Here is a 22,064-nt window from a genome sequence, read left to right as displayed (position 1 = left end):
TAACTTCATCAGGCAGTCAGTCACTCAGTCATTGTGTAGTCTATTAATTGTGGTAGCATATCTCTTTTGGGCTTGTGTCAGTAACTTTCTTAGTCAGTCAATAATTTCATCAGTCAGTCAGTTAGTCAATAACTGCATCACTCAGCCAGTCAGACAATAAGTTCATCAATCAATCAGTTAATAACTTCATCAGTCAATAACTTTGTCAGTCAGAACCTTCGTCAGTCAATAACTTCATCAGTCAGTCATTAACTTCATCAGGCAGTCAGTCACTCAGTCATTGTGTAGTCTATTAATTGTGGTAGCATATCTCTTTTGGGCTTGTGTCAGTAACTTTCTTAGTCAGTCAATAATTTCATCAGTCAGTCACTCAGCAACTTCATCAGTCAGTTAGGCAATAACTTCGTCAGTCAGCCAGTCAATAAGTTCTTCAATCAATCAGTTAATAACTTCATCAGTCAATAACTTCATCAGGCAGAACCTTCGTCAGTCAATAACGTCATCAGTCAGTCACTCAATCATTGTGTAGTCTATTAAATGTGGCAGCGTATTTCTTTTGGGCTTGTGTCAATAACTTTCTTAGTCAATAACTTCATCAGTCAGTCAGCCAATAACTTAGTCAGTCACTCAGTCAATCAATAACATCAGTCAGTCAATAACTTTGTCATTCAGTCAGCCAATAACTTCGTCAGTCACTTAGTGAGTCAGTCAATAACTTCATCAGTCAGTCACTAAATAACTTCATCACTGTCAGTCAATAACTTCGTCATTCAGTCAGTCAGTAACTTTGTCAGTCAGTGAGTCAGTCAATAACTTCGTCAGTCACTCAATCAGTCAATAATTTTGTTTATTATATGCTATGTGATTTTGCCAACTTCTGATTGGCCCATTCGCCACTTTCTGAGCTGTACCACATGCCGAGTTGACCGCTGGTGGAGCCGAGTACACCTCGCATGCGGTAGCGCTAGCCAGTGGAGCGATGCCTTCTATCGATAACGACCAATCGGATAACACAATACAACGCCTACTTTGGCCCGCTTCGAGTTGCGTCGTGCGTCGTCATGACGACGCCGTGTACACAATGCAGTAAAAAGGGCACAGAAAAAAAAATGCTGCTGGTTGCAGCAGCTCCTCGGTTTCCTCTCACAAATGTGTTTAAATACAGTCCATAAAAGTCCTGCTCACAGACTGATTGACAGGACATGTCCACATCAAGTATAACTCCAGACATCTCCACTCACAGACGGTTCATGCGCATGCGTATCTCACACGCGCATCATGCCGTCAAAGTAGGAAAGATAAACTATAACAGAACTCAGAGCGCAGACTTGCAGCTCAGCACAAATATAAACTAGAAGATAAGTCAGAGTGCACAGTCTGATTCCTCTGTGCAGAGAACCTGCAGGCTGGTTCTCACCTTCTCTCTGCCTCCTGCTGCACCTGACGCAGACGTTCCTGCGTCATTATGACGCCATAGGAAGCTCAGCCCCGGTGTGAAAGGGGCTTTAGAGATTGTGCTCATGAAGTATTTTGGACCTGTTGGTGCAGTATGACAGTAATAATAAAGAGCTGAAACTTGAGATTGATTTTTCAGTTTTAGTATGTTTGACAAACTCCCAATTTTCTTGTTTACCAAAACAGTTATAGACTTTTAATTTCGGTGTGACCAGGTCCGCATAATCACGGGTACACCGAAATTAAAAGTCTATAACTGTATATAGTCAGTCAGTCAATAACTTCGTCAGTCAGTCAGTCAGTTACTTGATATGTGTGTTTTTGGTGCGGTGACCCTCCAAGACACTTTGTCAGAAGGTCAAAGGTCAAAATCACTTACCAGCCTTCTGTAAGCAGTAAAGTTATGAGCGACTTTTCACTGTGGTGTCTGTTCGTGTCGACTGTCAGCCTGTTCACTTCTGGAACAGTCAGTCAGCATTTTAGGAATGCAGATGTTCTCTGGAGATCAGGAGGTTCCCAGGCAGGGTCAGAGGTCGGTGGTGATCTAGGCACGCTTGTTCTTCAGTGTGTTAAGGTGTCTTCAGTGTGTGTGATCTTTGTCTAAGGAAGGAGTTAGCAAAAAAAAAAAAGAAAGAAATGAGAATATATTAAAGATAGATGGAAAATCTACAGTGAGAAGAAAAGAGGTGAGAAAGAATCCAGACAAATCAAAGATGATGATGAAGAAGAGTCGGAGCACAGCGATTGTGTGTTCTGATTATTCCAGCATGATCCCTCATCTCCTCTGACCTCCTGACCTCACACTCATTACCATAGAAACCACACTCCCGATTGCTGATTGGATCAGGTGGTAAAGCAGTAAGTGTGCACATCTGTGTGCTTTTTTTGTCTGTTGGAAAATGCTCGTGCACAAACGTGTGACGGGTTCAACTGATTCCCGTCATCAGAAACCAATCAGAGCGGGTCGTTCTCCCTCCCGCCCACTCTGTGTCTGTCTGTAAGATTGTGGGTGGGGCTTTCCATTAGAGGTGGATGCTTGCATGCAACATGTCCAGATTACATCCTCGGTCTCTCCGCTCACTCCTCATGTATCCGCTGACCTCACAGAATGGTTCTGACATCCCAAACACTGTTATTCCAGAAGAACAAACAGTAAGATGATTTCTTTCTTTTCTTTTTTTCTCTGTGGTCTTTATGTTCTTTATGCACCGAGACGTTCTGTTTCCCACCTCTTCCAGTTGACCTATTAGCTTTGATATCCAAGTGGCTTGTAGTAAATCCACTGAATCACCGATACACACACACACACACACACACACACATCGTTACTGGGCTTCACACACCAGCAGGTCCTTCTGTTTCCTGCCTCAAAAAAGGCAACTGTTATTTTGGGCTCTGAACCAGAACCATTGGTAAATGGTAAAAATGGTAAACGGACTGCATTTATATAGCGCTTTTCCATCTGCATCAGACGCTCAAAGTGCTTTACAGTAATGCCTTACATTCACTCCGATGTGGGGATGCTGCCATACGAGGTGCTCACTACACACCGGGAGCAACTAGGGGATTAAGGACCTTGCCCAAGGTCAGGCTGGGATTTGAACTGAGGATCCTCTGGTCTCAAGCCCAAGGCTTAACCACTAGACCATCACCTCACCTGCGAAATATAGTGAAGATTCGTCCCATCCTGTCTATGGCTGATGCTGAGACCCTGATCCATGCATTTATCTCTTCTAGATTGGACTACTGCAATGTTCTATTTTCTGGTTTACTGCAGTCCAGCATTAGGGGTCTCCAATTGGTTCAAAATGCTGCTGCCAGAGTTTTGACATGAAGCAGAACGTTTTACCACATTACACCCATTTTTGCGTCTCTTCACTGGCTTCCTGTCCCTGTGAGATCAGATTTTAAGGTTCTGCTACAACCCCTGGCAAAAATTATGGAATCACCGGCCTCGGAGGATGTTCATTCAGTTGTTTAATTTTGTAGAAAAAAGCAGATCACAGACATGACACAAAACTAAAATCATTTCAAATGGCAACTTTCTGGCTTTAAGAAACACTATAAGAAATCAGGAAAAAAAATTGTGTCAGTCAGTAACAGTTACTTTTTTAGACCAAACAGAGGAAAAAAATATGGAATCACTCAATTCTGAGGAATAAATTATGGAATCATGAAAAACAAAAGAACGCTCCAACACATCACTAGTATTTTGTTGCACCACCTCTGGCTTTTATAACAGCTTGCAGTCTCTGAGGCATGGACTTAATGAGTGACAAACAGTACTCTTCATCAATCTGGCTCTAACTTTCTCTGATTGCTGTTTCCAGATCAGCTTTGCAGGTTGGAGCCTTGTCATGGACCATTTTCTTCAACTTCCAAAGATTTTCAATTGGATTAAGATCCGGACTATTTGCAGGCCATGACATTGACCCTATGTGTCTTTTTGCAAGGAATGTTTTCACAGTTTTTGCTCTATGGCAAGATGCATTATCATCTTGAAAAATGATTTCATCATCCCCAAACATCCTTTCAATTGTCCAAAATATCAACGTAAACTTGTGCATTTATTGATGATGTAATGACAGCCATCTCCCCAGTGCCTTTACCTGACATGCAGCCCCATATCATCAGTGACTGTGGAAATTTACATGTTCTCTTCAGGCAGTCATCTTTATAAATCTCATTGGAACGGCACCAAACAAAAGTTCCAGCATCATCACCTTGCCCAATGCAGATTCAAGATTCATCACTGAATATGACTTTCATCCAGTCATCCACAGTCCACGATTGCTTTTCTTTAGCCCATTGTAACCTTGTTTTTTTCTGTTTAGGTGTTAATGATGGCTTTCGTTTAGCTTTTCTGTATGTAAATCCCATTTCCTTTAGGCAGTTTCTTACAGTTTGGTCACAGACGTTGACTCCAGTTTCCTCCTATTCGTTCCTCATTTGTTTTGTTGTGCATTTTTGAGACATACGAGGTCTGTTAGAAAAGTATCCGACCTTTTTATTTTATGCAAAAAAATATATGGATTTGATTCATATGTTTTTACGTCAGCCAAGCTTGAACCTTCGTGCACATGCGTGAGTTTTTTCACGCCTGTCGGTTGCGTCATTCGCCTGTGGGCAGACTTTGAGTGAGCACTGGTCCACCCCCCTCGTCGGATTTTTATTGTCAGGGAAATGGCGGGATGATTTGGGCTTTGTTCCATCAGAATTTTTTCAGAAACTGTTAGAGACAGGCAGCTGGAAACCATTCGGAAAATTCATTTGGCTTTCGGTGAAAATTTTTTGGGCTTCACAGAGATTAAGGAGTGTTACTACCGCCTTAAGGATAGCCCACAATGGCGCACAGCGCGCTGCACTCCGAGCCGCGATCGATAGGCAGAAACGACCATTTCATTTCTAAATGGATGGCTGTAAGGCTCTGGGACCATCGTGTGCAATTTCTCTGGTTATCACAAGAGCTGGACATCAGCCATTTTCCGGCAGATTTCACTTTTAACAAGAGTTTTTGTCATGGAAAGCCGCGCGGAGGCTTCGCACATCATGACGGAGCCGCTGATGGAGCGAGACAAAGAACACCTCCGTTTTGGAGTGTCAGAGGACAAGTTGGGACATGCCTATCTTGGCTTTCAGTGCTTACCAGTCAAGTGAGTATAAGAGAAATTGTGGAGAGCTGGGTTGTACTAACCTATAAAATTATTCATGGACTGGCACCTCCCTACCTAGCTGACCTAATTAAACCTTACGTACTGGCCAGGGCTTTACGTTCTCAGGGTGCAGGACTACTTTGTGTCCCTAAGGTGAATAAGAAGTCTGTGGGTCACAGAGCTTTCTCTTATCATGCCCCTGTTCTGTGGAATGATGTCCCTGCGTCAATAAAACAGATTCTGTAGAGACTTTCAAGTCCAGACTTAAGACGCACTTATTTTCCCTTTCATATGGTTAGCATACTGGTATAGTATGTTACTACGCTTTTTACTCTTTTAATTCATTTTATTAGTAAACGGAGCGTGCCACTGCCTCAACGTTATCTACACTCTGGGTCTGTTAGTGAAGCTTAGGGCTAGTGGCCGGCGATCACCTTAGTATAATTTCTTTTTTTTGTTTTTTTTTTGTTGCTTAATGCTGACAAATTATACTGTCTTTCTTGTCTTTCTGGTGCCTGATTCTGTTTTTTTCTCTCTGTTTGAGGTGCAGCTCTATCCAGAGATGGGAGTTGTGTTTGTTTCTGTAACCCTCCTGTCCTGTGCATCGTACTGTATATTTCCTGTATATTTGTTTTGTGAATTGTTCTGTGATTTGTGTCGGTATCATGGCCCAAGCAGAGGGTCGCCCCTTTGAGTCTGGTCTGCTTGAGATTTCTTCCTCAGAGGGAGGACTTTTATTTATGGACCACAGTTGTAATGATGTGTGTGTTGATTTTAACTCCACAAACAGAGTCGCTTTCCTTTACTGTTGCATGATGGGCTAGAATAAACCATGCCATTCAGAAACTCCACGTCCGTAGTAAAATGGAAGAAAACAAAGCTGAAACAAACTGAGATCAGATCCCTTTCTGGATATTCTGCACTCTGTTTCTTAATATGCGGGTCACGGCCCAGACAGAGGTCATAGACGTAGTGTCACAGCGAGTTTCCGCTTTGTCTCAATTAGTCTTCAGCCCACAGAGAGACTCATTTGAGGCACCGGCTGGAGACTGATCAAATCCTTACCATTACCCATAATCCTCTGTTCCTCTGAGACTTTATCTTTCTGCTGGGAAGCAGTGAAGTTTTTTTTTTTTTTTTTTTTTTGACATAGGATTTCTGCTTTTGAAGATTTCTCTGACTAATAGTGCAGATTAAAGTTTCTGCTTCTGCTCAGGAACTTTCCCATCAGTCATGAATAAATACAGACTGCATGGTGGTGTTTGGTAACCCTGTCTGCAAAAGTGAGGGAAGCCACCAAGACACCCAGACAACAAAGAACCACCCTAGATGCCTTATTTCAGGATGTTCACCATCATGTTTCCAAACAGTATTTTATGACACTGTGGACACGCCCCATAATCCCCAACTTTTCAGGAAATATGAGCTTCTGTAGGGGGCAAGTCATCATGACACCACAAAAATATTTTATTGATCATCTTTGTTCTGTGGGGGTTGTTTTAGCTGCAGTAAATATATTGATTATTGTACACGTGTCTTATTGGGAGTGTTTTTTATGATCAGGATGGATTTGAAGTGATTAGTTAATGTTTGTGTGTTTTTGCAGCGGGGGCAGAGAACAAACTGGGCTGGGCCTTCGGTCTGGGTCTGGAAAGACTGGCCATGGTGTTGTACAACATCCCTGACATCCGGCTGTTCTGGAGTCAGGACGAGCGCTTCCTCAAACAGTTCCAAGTGCAGGATGTCCACCAGCATGTCTGTTTCCAGGTACCAACACACTGTCAGGTCTGTGACGGCGGCACGGTTCGGCGCGGCGCTACTCTCACCTCTCAGACCGCTGTATGTTCATTTCCACTTTTGGCTCCCATCATCTTGACTATTCTTCGCAGTGATTATGATCTTCTTGAAATTACTGGAAATCCATGTTTTTACTCGCGTGGTGAACGTTTCCAGGTCATTTTTGGTTGCATTCGTCAGAATCCATTCATTCAGTTCCACGCCAAAACACTTGGTGACAGTAATGCGCCGTGTTGGTTATTTCGTTTTGATAGTTTATTAAGTCATATTTTTTGGGACTGCACGGTTGTTTTTGTCATGGTTTACTTTGTTGTGGACATTAAAAGTTAAGAGCTGCATATTTCTTCTAGTAACAATACATTAAGTGGAGCTAATGTGTGACACTTCCAGCTGCTAAAAATGCTAACGCCGTTAGCATTCAGACGAGAGTTTAACTCTGTGAGTCAAAACCAGAACATTAATGAGTTTGAGCAACGGACAAAAATTGGTCTGAGGTGAATGAGTAATTGAAAATGATACGTGACGTTGATGCACTGCTGAACTTTATCAGCTAACGTTAGCCTTTTAGCTCCAGGAAGTTAAATCAGTCACTGTAGAGCTGAGTGAATGTTTTATATTTGTAAATTGTTCAACCTATTTTTATTTTTACCAAATAAAGTTACATCGTTTTTTAATTGTTACTTCCATAACTGCAAGAAAAGTCTCAACTTTAAATAACAGATTTTTTTATTTTATTTTTTAACTATAAGCACAATACACACTATACAAACTGGGTTGGAAAACTTGATCTGACCCAACTACAATTTTTGGAGATTTTTTGATTTGATTTGATTTTATTTTGGTGGGTAAATAGACCTGAAAATGCACCAGAATGGGTCTGAGATTTCAAAGTTTTCTGGGGGAGAATGTGTGCACGTGTGTTTATTCACACACACATTTTCTATTTATCAAACTATTGATCTGCCTCATTGACTGATCAAATAAGGATCTCCAGTTATATGCAAAGATTTGGGCCCCCCTGATAATTTTCATGATTTTCCTTTATAAATCATTGGTTGTCTGGATCAGAAATTTCAGTTAAATATATCATATAGCAGAGAAACACACTGATATTTGAGAAGTGAAATGAAGTTTATAGTATTTACAGAAAGTGTGCAATAATTATTTAAAAAAAATTAGGCAGGTGCATAAATTTGGGCACCTTTGTCATTTTATTGATTTGAATACATTTAGTACTAATTATTGGAACAGAAAATTGGTTTGGTAAGCTCATTGACCTTTGACCTCCTTACATAGGTGAATCCAATCATAAGAAAAGGTATTTAAGGTGGCCATTTCCAAATGTTTCCCCTCTTTGTATCTCTTCTAATGAGTGGCAACATGGGAGCCTCTAAACAACTCTCAAATGACCTGAAAACAAAGATTGTTCAACATCATGGTTTAGGGCAGTGATTCTCAACCGGGGTGCTGGGGGAGAATGTGTGCATCGTGAGGAAGTCCATGGCAACAACATAGTGAGGAAATGGAAGACCACAGGCACAATATCAATCAATCAATCAACTTTTTTTCTTATATAGCGCCAAATCACAACAAACAGTTGCCCCAAGGCGCTCCACATTGCAAGGCAAGGCCATACAATAATTATGAAAAACCCCAACGGTCAAAACGACCCCCTATGAGCAAGCACTTGGCCACAGTGGGAAGGAAAAACTCCCTTTTAACAGGAAGAAACCTCCAGCAGAACCAGGCTCAGGGAGGGGCAGTCTTCTGCTGAGACTGGTTGGGGCTGAGGGAAAGAACCAGGAAAAAGAGATCGATCACTAATGATTAAATGCAGAGTGATGCATACGGAGCAAAAAGAGAAAGAAACAGTGCATCATGGGAACCCCCCCACAGTCTACGTCTAAAGCAACATAACCAAGGGATGGTCCAGGGTCACCCGATCCAGCCCTAACTATAAGCCTTAGCGAAAAGGAAAGTTTTAAGCCTAATCTTAAAAGTAGAGAGGGTATCTGTCTCCCTGATCTGAATTGGGAGCTGGTTCCACAGGAGAGGAGCCTGAAAGCTGAAGGCTCTGCCTCCCATTCTACTCTTACAAACCCTAGGAACTACAAGTAAGCCCGCAGTCTGAGAGCGAAGCGCTCTAATGGGGTAATATGGTACTACGAGGTCCCTAAGATAAGATGGGACCTGATTATTCAAAACCTTATAAGTAAGAAGAAGAATTTTAAATTCTATTCTAGCATTAACAGGAAGCCAATGAAGGGAGGCCAACACGGGTGAGATATGCTCTCTCCTGCTAGTCCCCGTCAGTACTCTAGCTGCAGCATTCTGAACCAACTGAAGGCTTTTTAGGGAACTTTTAGGACAACCTGATAATAATGAATTACAATAGTCCAGCCTAGAGGAAATAAATGCATGAATTAATTTTTCAGCATCACTCTGAGACAAGACCTTTCTGATTTTAGAGATATTGCGTAAATGCAAAAAGGCAGTCCTACATATTTGTTTAATATGCGCTTTGAATGACATATCCTGATCAAAAATAACTCCAAGATTTCTCACAGTATTACTAGAGATCAGGGAAATGCCATCCAGAGTAACGATCTGATTAGACACCATGCTTCTAAGATTTGTGGGGCCAAGTACAATAACTTCAGTTTTATCTGAGTTTAAAAGCAGGAAATTAGAGGTCATCCATGTCTTTATGTCTGTAAGACAATCCTGCAGTTTAGCTAATTGGTGTGTATCCTCTGGCTTCATGGATAGATAAAGCTGGGTATCATCTGCGTAACAATGAAAATTTAAGCAATACCGTCTAATAATACTGCCCAAGGGAAGCATGTATAAAGTGAATAAAATTGGTCCTAGCACAGAACCTTGTGGAACTCCATAATTAACTTTAGTCTGTGAAGAAGATTCCCCATTTACATGAACAAACTGTAATCTATTAGACAAATATGATTCAAACCACCGCAGCGCAATGCCTTTAATACCTATGACATGCTCTAATCTCTGTAATAAAATTTTATGGTCAACAGTATCAAAAGCAGCACTGAGGTCCAACAGAACAAGCACAGAGATAAGTCCACTGTCCGAAGCCATAAGAAGATCATTTGTAACCTTCACTAATGCTGTTTCTGTACTATGATGAATTCTAAAACCTGACTGAAACTCTTCAAATAGACCATTCCTCTGCAGGTGATCAGTTAGCTGTTTTACAACTACCCTCTCAAGAATCTTTGAGAGAAAAGGAAGGTTGGAGATTGGCCTATAATTAGCTAAGATAGCTGGGTCAAGTGATGGCTTTTTAAGTAATGGTTTAATTACTGCCACCTTAAAGGCCTGTGGTATATAACCAACTAACAAAGATAGATTGATCATATTTAAGATTGAAGCATTAAATAATGGTAGGACTTCCTTGAGCAGCCTGGCAGGAATGGGGTCTAATAAGCATGTTGATAGTTTGGATGAAGTAACTAATGAAAATAACTCAGACAGAACAATCGGAGAGAAAGAGTCTAACCAAATACCGGCATCACTGAAAGCAGCCAAAGATAACGATACATCTTTGGGATGGTTATGAGTAATTTTTTCTCTAATAGTCAAAATTTTGTTAGCAAAGAAAGTCATGAAGTCATTACTAGTTAAAGTTAATGGAATACTCAGCTCAATAGAGCTCTGACTCTTTGTCAGCCTGGCTACAGTGCTGAAAAGAAACCTGGGGTTGTTCTTATTTTCTTCAATTAGTGATGAGTAGAAAGATGTCCTAGCTTCACGAAGGGCTTTCTTATAGAGCAACAAACTCTTTTTCCAGGCTAAGTGAAGATCTTCTAAATTAGTGAGACGCCATTTCCTCTCCAACTTACGGGTTATCTGCTTTAAGCTACGAGTTTGTGAGTTATACCACGGAGTCAGACACTTCTGATTTAAAGCTCTCTTTTTCAGAGGAGCTACAGCATCCAAAGTTGTCTTCAATGAGGATGTAAAACTATTGACAAGATACTCTAACTCCCTTACAGAGTTTAGGTAGCTACTCTGCTCTGTGTTGGTATATGACATTAGATAACATAAAGAAGGAATCATATCCTTAAACCTAGTTACAGCGCTTTCTGAAAGACTTCTAGTGTAATGATACAATACTAGTTAAGGCCAGGAGTGGCAGGCCAAGAAAAATAAGCTGAAGCGAAGGATGGTGAGAACAGTCACAGTCAACCCACAGACCTGCTCCAAAGACCTACAGCATGATCTTGCTGCAGATAGTGTCTCTGTGCATGGTTCAACTATACAGCACACTTTGAACAAAGAGATGCTGTATGATGCTGTAATGCAGAGGAAGCCTTTTCTGCGTACATGCCACAAACGAAGTCGCCTGAGGTATGCTAAAACACATTTGGATAAGCCAGCTTCATTTTGGAATAAGGTGCTGTGGACTGATGAAACTAAAATTGAGTTATTTGGACATAACAGGGGGCGGTATGCATGGCAGAAAAAGAATTCCAAGAAAAATCACTTGCTACCTACAGTAAACTGCTCAAAATCTACTAAGGCATTCATGCAGAGGAACAATGTACAACGTTCTGAAATGGCCATCTCAGTCCCCAAACCTGAATATTATTGAAAATCTGTGGTGTGGTTTTAAGCGGGCTGTCCATGCTCGGAAACCAAAAAACATGAGATGTTTTGTAAAGAAGAATGGTCCAAAATACCTTCAACCAGAATCCAGACTCTCATTGGAAGCTATAGGAAGCGTTTAGAGGCTGTTATTTCTGCAAAAGGAGGATCTACTAAATACTGATGTATTTTTTCTGTTGGGGTGCCCAAATTTATGCACCTGCCTAATTTTGTTTTAAAGAATTATTGCACACTTTCTGTAAATTCTATAAACTTTATTTCACTTCTCAAATATCACTGTGTTTGTCTGCCATATGATATATTTAACTGAAATTGCTGATCCTGGGTCTTTTAGTGAAGTTTAGGGCTAGTGGCCAGCGACCACCTTAGTATTTCTTCTGTTTTCTTGTTGTTTAATGCTGATAAATTATACTGTGTTTTTTTGTCTTTCTGATGTCTGATTGGTTTTTTTTCTCTCTGTTTAAGGTGCAGCTCCATCTAGAGATGGGTGTGGTATTTGTGCTGGAGACCCTCCTGTCCTGTGCACCGGCAACATTTCCTGTATATTCGTTTTGTGAATTGTTCTGTAATATGTGTCTGTATCATGACCCAAGCACAGGGTCACCCCTTTGTGTCTGGTCTGCTTGAGGTTTCTTCCTCAGAATGAGTTTTTTCTTACCACTGTTGCTCTGGGGGTTGGTAAGGTTAGAACTTACTGTGTGACGCGCCTTGAGACAACTCTGTTGTGATTTGGTGCAATATATAAATAAAAATAAATTGAAATTGAAATAGACGTGATGTTCACGTCTTCTTTTTTAAACTTTATTTCCAGTTACAGTTTTAGTTCTGCGTGTTGAGACTTTCTGGCTCTGTGTTCGGGTTTCGGGTGTTAACGGCGACGGTGATGTGTCTCTGTGTGCAGCCCCTCAGTAAGTACCCGCCCATCCACAACGATATCTCCTTCTGGCTGCCGGAGCGAGCGAGCGGCTTCACGGCTCCGGACTTCTATGAGCTGGTCCGCTCCATTGGTGGGGACCTGGTGGAAGAGGTCACGCTGCTGGACCAGTTCACACACCCCAAGTAGGGAAACATCATCTGATGATTGTGTGTGTGTGTGTGTGTGTGTGTGTGTGTGTGTGTGTGTGTGTGTGTGTGTGTGTGTGTGTGTGTGTCCTCACCGCCCTGACATCAGCTGATCATAAGTCACAGTGATGAATGAAAATAACAAATATCTTTCGTTTTCGGACTGAAGAACACTGTCACGTGCACTGAGGGCGTGCACGGCTGTCCTTGACCGACACCTCATGTTTTAAAAAATTGTTAACAGCAGAGGGAGGTTTGTACCTTCTGGCTGAAAACACACACACACACTCACTTTCTCAAATGTGTGTGTGTTGAGGGCCCTGCAGTGCGTCACACCATTTATCTTTCAGCATTTTCATATCGTTTAGTGACCTTTTCCCCACCATGATACAGTACCCCCATAAAAACACAAACACCTCCATAAAAACACAGACACCTCCATAAAAACACAGACACCTCCATAAAAACACAGACACCTCCGCCATAAAAAACACAGACACCTCCATAAAAACACAGACACCTCCGCCATAAAAAACACAGACACCTCCGCCATAAAAAACACAGACACCTCCATAAAAACACAGACACCTCCGCCATAAAAAACACAGACACCTCCATAAAAACACAGACACCTCCATAAAAACACAGACACCCCCATAAAAACACAGACTCCCCCATAAAAACACAGACACCTCCGCCATAAAAAACACAGACACCCCCATAAAAACACAGACACCTCCGCCATAAAAAACACAGACACCCCCATAAAAACACAGACACCCCCATAAAAACACAGACACCTCCGCCATAAAAAACACAGACACCTCTGCCATAAAAAACACAGACACCCCCATAAAAACACAGACACCTCCACCATAAAAACACAGACACCTCCGCCATAGAAAACACAGACACCCCCATAAAAACACAGACACCTGGTGGTTGGCTCTCACTGCGGTATTGTATCACTTCCTGTTCCGGAGCACAGCGGTGTTTTTCTGTATCTGTTAGCTGTTTAATCTGCGCAGTTAGATTGATCTAGTTATCTAGATTACGATTTGTTTCCCAGTGTAATCTTTACGTGCCTTAACTAAAGCACTCCTTCTGCTGAATCACCTCTAAATTATTTACACATTATTCACTTTGCGTGTTTTTAGGAATCCGCTAGCTTAGCGTAGCTACTAGCTCTTAGCCGATTTAGCATGGCGGCTTCTCCTGTCTCTCCCGCACTTTTCAGCTCTGGGTGTGAAATGTTTAGTTATTCCTCGGCCTCCTTTAGCAGTAACGGTACTTGTAATAAGTGTAGCTTATTCGTAGCTTTGGAGGCCAGGCTGGGCGAATTGGAGACTCGGCTCCGCACCGTGGAAAATTCTACAGCTAGCCAGGCCCCTGTAGTTGGTGTGGACCAAGGTAGCTTAGCCGCCGTTAGTTCCCCCCTGGCAGATCCCGAGCAGCCGGGAAAGCAGGCTGACTGGGTGACTGTGAGGAGGAAGCGTAGCCCTAAACAGAAGCCCCGTGTACACCGCCAACCCGTTCACATTTCTAACCGTTTTTCCCCACTCGACAACACACCCGCCGAGGATCAAACTCTGGTTATTGGCGATTCTGTTTTGAGAAATGTGAAGTTAGCGACACCAGCAACCATAGTCAATTGTCTTCCGGGGGCCAGAGCAGGCGACATTGAAGGAAATTTGAAACTGCTGGCTAAGGCTAAGCGTAAATTTGGTAAGATTGTAATTCACGTCGGCAGTAATGACACCCAGTTACGCCAATCGGAGGTCACTAAAATTAACATTAAATCAGTGTGTAACTTTGCAAAAACAATGTCGGACTCTGTAGTTTTCTCTGGGCCCCTCCCCAATCGGACCGGGAGTGACATGTTTAGCCGCATGTTCTCCTTGAATTGCTGGCTGTCTGAGTGGTGTCCAAAAAATGAGGTGGGCTTCATAGATAATTGGCAAAGCTTCTGGGGAAAACCTGGTCTTGTTAGGAGAGACGGCATCCATCCCACTTTGGATGGAGCAGCTCTCATTTCTAGAAATCTGGCCAATTTTCTTAAATCCTCCAAACCGTGACTATCCAGGGTTGGGACCAGGAAGCAGAGTTGTAGTCTTACACACCTCTCTGCAGCTTCTCTCCCCCTGCCATCCCCTCATTACCCCATCCCCGTAGAGACGGTGCCTGCTCGCAGACTACCAATAACCAGCAAAAATCTATTTAAGCATAAAAATTCAAAAAGAAAAAATAATATAGCACCTTCAACTGCACCACAGACTAAAACTGTTAAATGTGGTCTATTAAACATTAGGTCTCTCTCTTCTAAGTCCCTGTTGGTAAATGATATAATAATTGATCAACATATTGATTTATTCTGCCTAACAGAAACCTGGTTACAGCAGGATGAATATGTTAGTTTAAATGAGTCAACACCCCCGAGTCACACTAACTGTCAGAATGCTCGTAGCACGGGCCGGGGCGGAGGATTAGCAGCAATCTTCCATTCCAGCTTATTAATTAATCAAAAACCCAGACAGAGCTTTAATTCATTTGAAAGCTTGTCTCTTAGTCTTGTCCATCCAAATTGGAAGTCCCAAAAGCCAGTTTTATTTGTTATTATCTATCGTCCACCTGGTCGTTACTGTGAGTTTCTCTGTGAATTTTCAGACCTTTTGTCTGACTTAGTGCTTAGCTCAGATAAGATAATTATAGTGGGTGATTTTAACATCCACACAGATGCTGAGAATGACAGCCTCAACACTGCATTTAATCTATTATTAGACTCTATTGGCTTTGCTCAAAAAGTAAATGAGTCCACCCACCACTTTAATCATATCTTAGATCTTGTTCTGACTTATGGTATGGAAATAGAAGACTTAACAGTATTCCCTGAAAACTCCCTTCTGTCTGATCATTTCTTAATAACATTTACATTTACTCTGATGGACTACCCAGCAGTAGGGAATAAGTTTCATTACACTAGAAGTCTTTCAGAAAGCGCTGTAACTAGGTTTAAGGATATGATTCCTTCTTTATGTTCTCTAATGCCATATAACAACACAGTGCAGAGTAGCTACCTAAACTCTGTAAGGGAGATAGAGTATCTCGTCAATAGTTTTACATCCTCATTGAAGACAACTTTGGATGCTGTAGCTCCTCTGAAAAAGAGAGCTTTAAATCAGAAGTGTCTGACTCCGTGGTATAACTCACAAACTCGTAGCTTAAAGCAGATAACCCGTAAGTTGGAGAGGAAATGGCGTCTCACTAATTTAGAAGATCTTCACTTAGCCTGGAAAAAGAGTCTGTTGCTCTATAAAAAAGCCCTCCGTAAAGCTAGGACATCTTTCTACTCATCACTAATTGAAGAAAATAAGAACAACCCCAGGTTTCTTTTCAGCACTGTAGCCAGGCTGACAAAGAGTCAGAGCTCTATTGAGCTGAGTATTCCATTAACTTTAACTAGTAATGACTTCATGACTTTCTTTGCTAACAAAATTTTAACTATTAGAGAAAAAATTACTCATAACCATCCCAAAGACGTATCGTTATCTTTGGCTGCTTTCAGTGATGCCGGTATTTGGTTAGACTCTTTCTCTCCGATTGTTCTGTCTGAGTTATTTTCATTAGTTACTTCATCCAAACCATCAACATGTTTATTAGACCCCATTCCTACCAGGCTGCTCAAGGAAGCCCTACCATTATTTAATGCTTCAATCTTAAATATGATCAATCTATCTTTGTTAGTTGGCTATGTACCACAGGCTTTTAAGGTGGCAGTAATTAAACCATTACTTAAAAAGCCATCACTTGACCCAGCTATCTTAGCTAATTATAGGCCAATCTCCAACCTTCCTTTTCTCTCAAAAATTCTTGAAAGGGTAGTTGTAAAACAGCTAACTGATCATCTGCAGAGGAATGGTCTATTTGAAGAGTTTCAGTCAGGTTTTAGAATTCATCATAGTACAGAAACAGCATTAGTGAAGGTTACAAATGATCTTCTTATGGCCTCGGACAGTGGACTCATCTCTGTGCTTGTTCTGTTAGACCTCAGTGCTGCCTTTGATACTGTTGACCATAAAATTTTATTACAGAGATTAGAGCATGCCATAGGTATTAAAGGCACTGCGCTGCGGTGGTTTGAATCATATTTGTCTAATAGATTACAATTTGTTCATGTAAATGGGGAATCTTCTTCACAGACTAAAGTTAATTATGGAGTTCCACAAGGTTCTGTGCTAGGACCAATTTTATTCACTTTATATATGCTTCCCTTAGGCAGTATTATTAGACGGTATTGCTTAAATTTTCATTGTTACGCAGATGATACCCAGCTTTATCTATCCATGAAGCCAGAGGACACACACCAATTAGCTAAACTGCAGGATTGTCTTACAGACATAAAGACATGGATGACCTCTAATTTCCTGCTTTTAAACTCAGATAAAACTGAAGTTATTGTACTTGGCCCCACAAATCTTAGAAACATGGTGTCTAACCAGATCCTTACTCTGGATGGCATTACCCTGACCTCTAGTAATACTGTGAGAAATCTTGGAGTCATTTTTGATCAGGATATGTCATTCAAAGCGCATATTAAACAAATATGTAGGACTGCTTTTTTGCATTTACGCAATATCTCTAAAATCAGAAAGGTCTTGTCTCAGAGTGATGCTGAAAAACTAATTCATGCATTTATTTCCTCTAGGCTGGACTATTGTAATTCATTATTATCAGGTTGTCCTAAAAGTTCCCTAAAAAGCCTTCAGTTAATTCAAAATGCTGCAGCTAGAGTACTGACGGGGACTAGAAGGAGAGAGCATATCTCACCCATATTGGCCTCTCTTCATTGGCTTCCTGTTAATTCTAGAATAGAATTTAAAATTCTTCTTCTTACTTATAAGGTTTTGAATAATCAGGTCCCATCTTATCTTAGGGACCTCGTAGTACCATATCACCCCAATAGAGCGCTTCGCTCTCAGACTGCAGGCTTACTTGTAGTTCCTAGGGTTTGTAAGAGTAGAATGGGAGGCAGAGCCTTCAGCTTTCAGGCTCCTCTCCTGTGGAACCAGCTCCCAATTCAGATCAGGGAGACAGACACCCTCTCTACTTTTAAGATTAGGCTTAAAACTTTCCTTTTTGCTAAAGCTTATAGTTAGGGCTGGATCAGGTGACCCTGAACCATCCCTTAGTTATGCTGCTATAGACATAGACTGCTGGGGGGTTCCCATGATGCACTGTTTCTTTCTCTTTTTGCTCTGTATGCACCACTCTGCATTTAATCATTAGTGATCGATCTCTGCTCCCCTCCACAGCATGTCTTTTTCCTGGTTCTCTCCCTCAGCCCCAACCAGTCCCAGCAGAAGACTGCCCCTCCCTGAGCCTGGTTCTGCTGGAGGTTTCTTCCTGTTAAAAGGGAGTTTTTCCTTCCCACTGTAGCCAAGTGCTTGCTCACAGGGGGTCGTTTTGACCGTTGGGGTTTTACATAATTATTGTATGGCCTTGCCTTACAATATAAAGCGCCTTGGGGCAACTGTTTGTTGTGATTTGGCGCTATATAAATAAAATTGATTGATTGATTGATTGACCTCCCCCATAACAAACACAGACACCAACCCCATAAAAAATAGACACCCCCATAAAACAGACTTCTCCCACATAAAAAATACAGCACTCCCCCCTAAAAACAGACACCTCCCCCATAAAAAAGACACCCCCATACAAACACAGCACCCCCCATAAAAGCAGCACGTCCCCATAAAAACACAGACACCTCCGCCATAAAAACAGACACCTAAATAAAAACACAGACACCTCCGCCATAAAAAACAGACACCTCCGCCATAAAAAACACAGACACCTCCGCCATAAAAAACACAGACACCTCTGCCATAAAAAACACAGACACCTCCGCCATAATGCTGTAGCTCCTCTGAAAAAGAGAGCTTTAAATCAGAAGTGTCTGACTCCGTGGTATAACTCACAAACTCGTAGCTTAAAGCAGATAACCCGTAAGTTGGAGAGGAAATGGCGTCTCACTAATTTAGAAGATCTTCACTTAGCCTGGAAAAAGAGTTTGTTGCTCTATAAGAAAGCCCTTCGTGAAGCTAGGACATCTTTCTACTCATCACTAATTGAAGAAAATAAGAACAACCCCAGATTTCTTTTCAGCACTGTAGCCAGGCTGACAAAGAGTCAGAGCTCTATTGAGCTGAGTATTCCATTAACTTTAACTAGACAGATACCCTCTCTACTTTTAAGATTAGGCTTAAAACTTTCCTTTTCGCTAAGGCTTATAGTTAGGGCTGGATCGGGTGACCCTGGACCATCCCTTGGTTATGTTGCTTTAGACGTAGACTGTGGGGGGGTTCCCATGATGCACTGTTTCTTTCTCTTTTTGCTCCGTATGCATCACTCTGCATTTAATCATTAGTGATCGATCTCTTTTTCCTGGTTCTTTCCCTCAGCCCCAACCAGTCTCAGCAGAAGACTGCCCCTCCCTGAGCCTGGTTCTGCTGGAGGTTTCTTCCTGTTAAAAGGGAGTTTTTCCTTCCCACTGTGGCCAAGTGCTTGCTCATAGGGGGTCGTTTTGACTGTTGGGGTTTTTCATAATTATTGTATGGCCTTGCCTTGCAATGTGGAGCGCCTTGGGGCAACTGTTTGTTGTGATTTGGCGCTATATAAGAAAAAAGTTGATTGATTGATTGATTGATAAAAACAGACACCTCCGCCATAACAAACACAGACACCTCCCCCATAACAAACACAGACACCTCCGCCATAAAAAACACAGACAGCTCTGCCATAACAAACACAGACACCTCCCCCATAAAAACACAGACACCTCCCCCATAAAAACACAGACACCTCCCCCATAAAAACACAGACACCTCCCCCATAAAAACACAGACACCTCCGCCATAACAAACACAGACACCTCCGCCATAACAAACACAGACACCTCCGCCATAAAAACACAGACGCCCCCATAAAAACACAGACACCTCCGCCATAACAAACACAGACACCTCCGCCATAACAAACACAGACACCTCCGCCATAACAAACACAGACACCTCCGCCATAAAAAACACAGACACCCCCATAAACACAGACACCTCCATAAAAACACAGACACCTCCGCCATAAAAAACACAGACACCTCCCCATAAAAACAGACACCTCCGCCATAAAAAACACAGACACCTCCCCCATAAAAACAGACACCTCCGCCATAAAAAACACAGACACCTCCATAAAAACAGACACCTCCGCCATAAAAAACACAGACACCTCCCCCATAAAAACAGACACCTCCATAAAAACACAGACACCTCCGCCATAAAAAACACAGACACCTCCCCATAAAAACAGACACCTCCGCCATAACAAACACAGACACCTCCGCCATAACAAACACAGACACCTCCGCCATAAAAAACACAGACACCTCCGCCATAAAAAACACAGACACCTCCCCCATAAAAACACAGACACCTCCGCCATAAAAACACAGACACCTCCGCCATAAAAACACAGACACCTCCGCCATAAAAACACAGACACCTCCGCCATAAAAACACAGACACCTCCCCCATAACAAACACAGACACCTCCCCCATAACAAACACAGACACCTCCGCCATAAAAACACAGACACCCCCATAAACACAGACACCTCCATAAAAACACAGACACCTCCGCCATAAAAAACACAGACACCTCCCCCATAAAAACAGACACCTCCGCCATAAAAAACACAGACACCTCCCCCATAAAAACAGACACCTCCATAAAAACACAGACACCTCCGCCATAAAAAACAGACACCTCCCCATAAAAACACAGACACCTCCGCCATAACAAACACAGACACCTCCGCCATAAAAACACAGACACCTCCCCCATAAAAACACAGACACCTCCGCCATAAAAAACAGACACCTCCCCCATAAAAAACACAGACACCTCCGCCATAAAAAACACAGACACCTCCGCCATAAAAACACAGACACCTCCGCCATAAAAACACAGACACCTCCGCCATAAAAAACACAGACACCTCCCCATAAAAACACAGACACCTCCGCCATAAAAACACAGACACCTCCGCCATAAAAACACAGACACCTCCCCCATAACAAACACAGACACCTCCCCCATAACAAACACAGACACCTCCGCCATAAAAACACGGACACCCCCATAAACACAGACACCTCCATAAAAACACAGACACCTCCGCCATAAAAAACACAGACACCTCCCCCATAAAAACAGACACCTCCGCCATAAAAAACACAGACACCTCCCCCATAAAAACAGACACCTCCCCCATAAAAACACAGACACCTCCGCCATAAAAAACAGACACCTCCCCATAAAAACACAGACACCTCCGCCATAACAAACACAGACACCTCCGCCATAAAAAACACAGACACCTCCGCCATAAAAAACACAGACACCTCCGCCATAAAAACACAGACACCTCCGCCATAAAAAACAGACACCTCCCCCATAAAAAACACAGACACCTCCCCCATAAAAAACACAGACACCTCCGCCATAAAAAACACAGACACCTCCGCCATAAAAACACAGACACCTCCGCCATAAAAACACAGACACCTCCGCCATAAAAACACAGACACCTCCCCCATAACAAACACAGACACCTCCCCCATAACAAACACAGACACCTCCGCCATAAAAACACAGACACCCCCATAAACACAGACACCTCCATAAAAACACAGACACCTCCGCCATAAAAAACACAGACACCTCCCCCATAAAAACAGACACCTCCGCCATAAAAAACACAGACACCTCCCCCATAAAAACAGACACCTCCATAAAAACACAGACACCTCCGCCATAAAAACACAGACACCTCCCCATAAAAACACAGACACCTCCGCCATAACAAACACAGACACCTCCGCCATAAAAAACACAGACACCTCCCCCAGAAAAACACAGACACCTCCGCCATAAAAAACAGACACCTCCGCCATAACAAACACAGACACCTCCGCCATAACAAACACAGACACCTCCGCCATAAAAAACAGACACCTCCGCCATAAAAAACACAGACACCTCCGCCATAAAAAACACAGACACCTCCGCCATAAAAAACACAGACACCTCCGCCATAAAAACACAGACACCTATCCCCATAAAAATACACCCCTCCAAAAAAATACAGAGACCTCCCCCCATAAAAAAAACAAAGCACCCCCCCATTAAAATACACAGACACACATCCAACAGCACATTAATATACAGAAACATTTACTGTTACATCAAACAGAGGGAAGGTGAAAATAAGACTGATGTGTGATGGACACTGTTAGTCAATCAATCAATCAATCAATTTTTTTATATAGCGCCAAATCACAACAGTTGCTCCAAGGCGCTTTATATTGTAAGGCAAGGCCATACAATAATTATGTAAAACCC

General features: G+C 42.2%; 1 protein-coding gene across 1 annotated transcript; it reads left to right on the top strand.

Moving 5' to 3' along the window:
• The first annotated feature begins 6,697 nt into the window (after window positions 1–6,697).
• LOC117506147 (phenylalanine--tRNA ligase, mitochondrial-like) lies at window positions 6,698–12,618 on the top strand. Its single transcript, XM_034165650.1, has 2 exons — window positions 6,698–6,875; window positions 12,442–12,618. Exons 1-2 carry the CDS (start codon window positions 6,771–6,773, stop codon window positions 12,601–12,603), a joined length of 267 nt encoding a protein of 88 aa, XP_034021541.1. The 5' UTR covers window positions 6,698–6,770; the 3' UTR covers window positions 12,604–12,618.
• Window positions 12,619–22,064: the final 9,446 nt, after the last annotated feature.

Source organism: Thalassophryne amazonica, unplaced genomic scaffold (assembly GCF_902500255.1).
Source record: "Thalassophryne amazonica unplaced genomic scaffold, fThaAma1.1, whole genome shotgun sequence".
Lineage (NCBI taxonomy): Eukaryota > Metazoa > Chordata > Actinopteri > Batrachoidiformes > Batrachoididae > Thalassophryne > Thalassophryne amazonica.
Note: the sequence above shows the minus strand (reverse complement) of the source record. Positions and strands in the feature narration are given on the sequence as shown.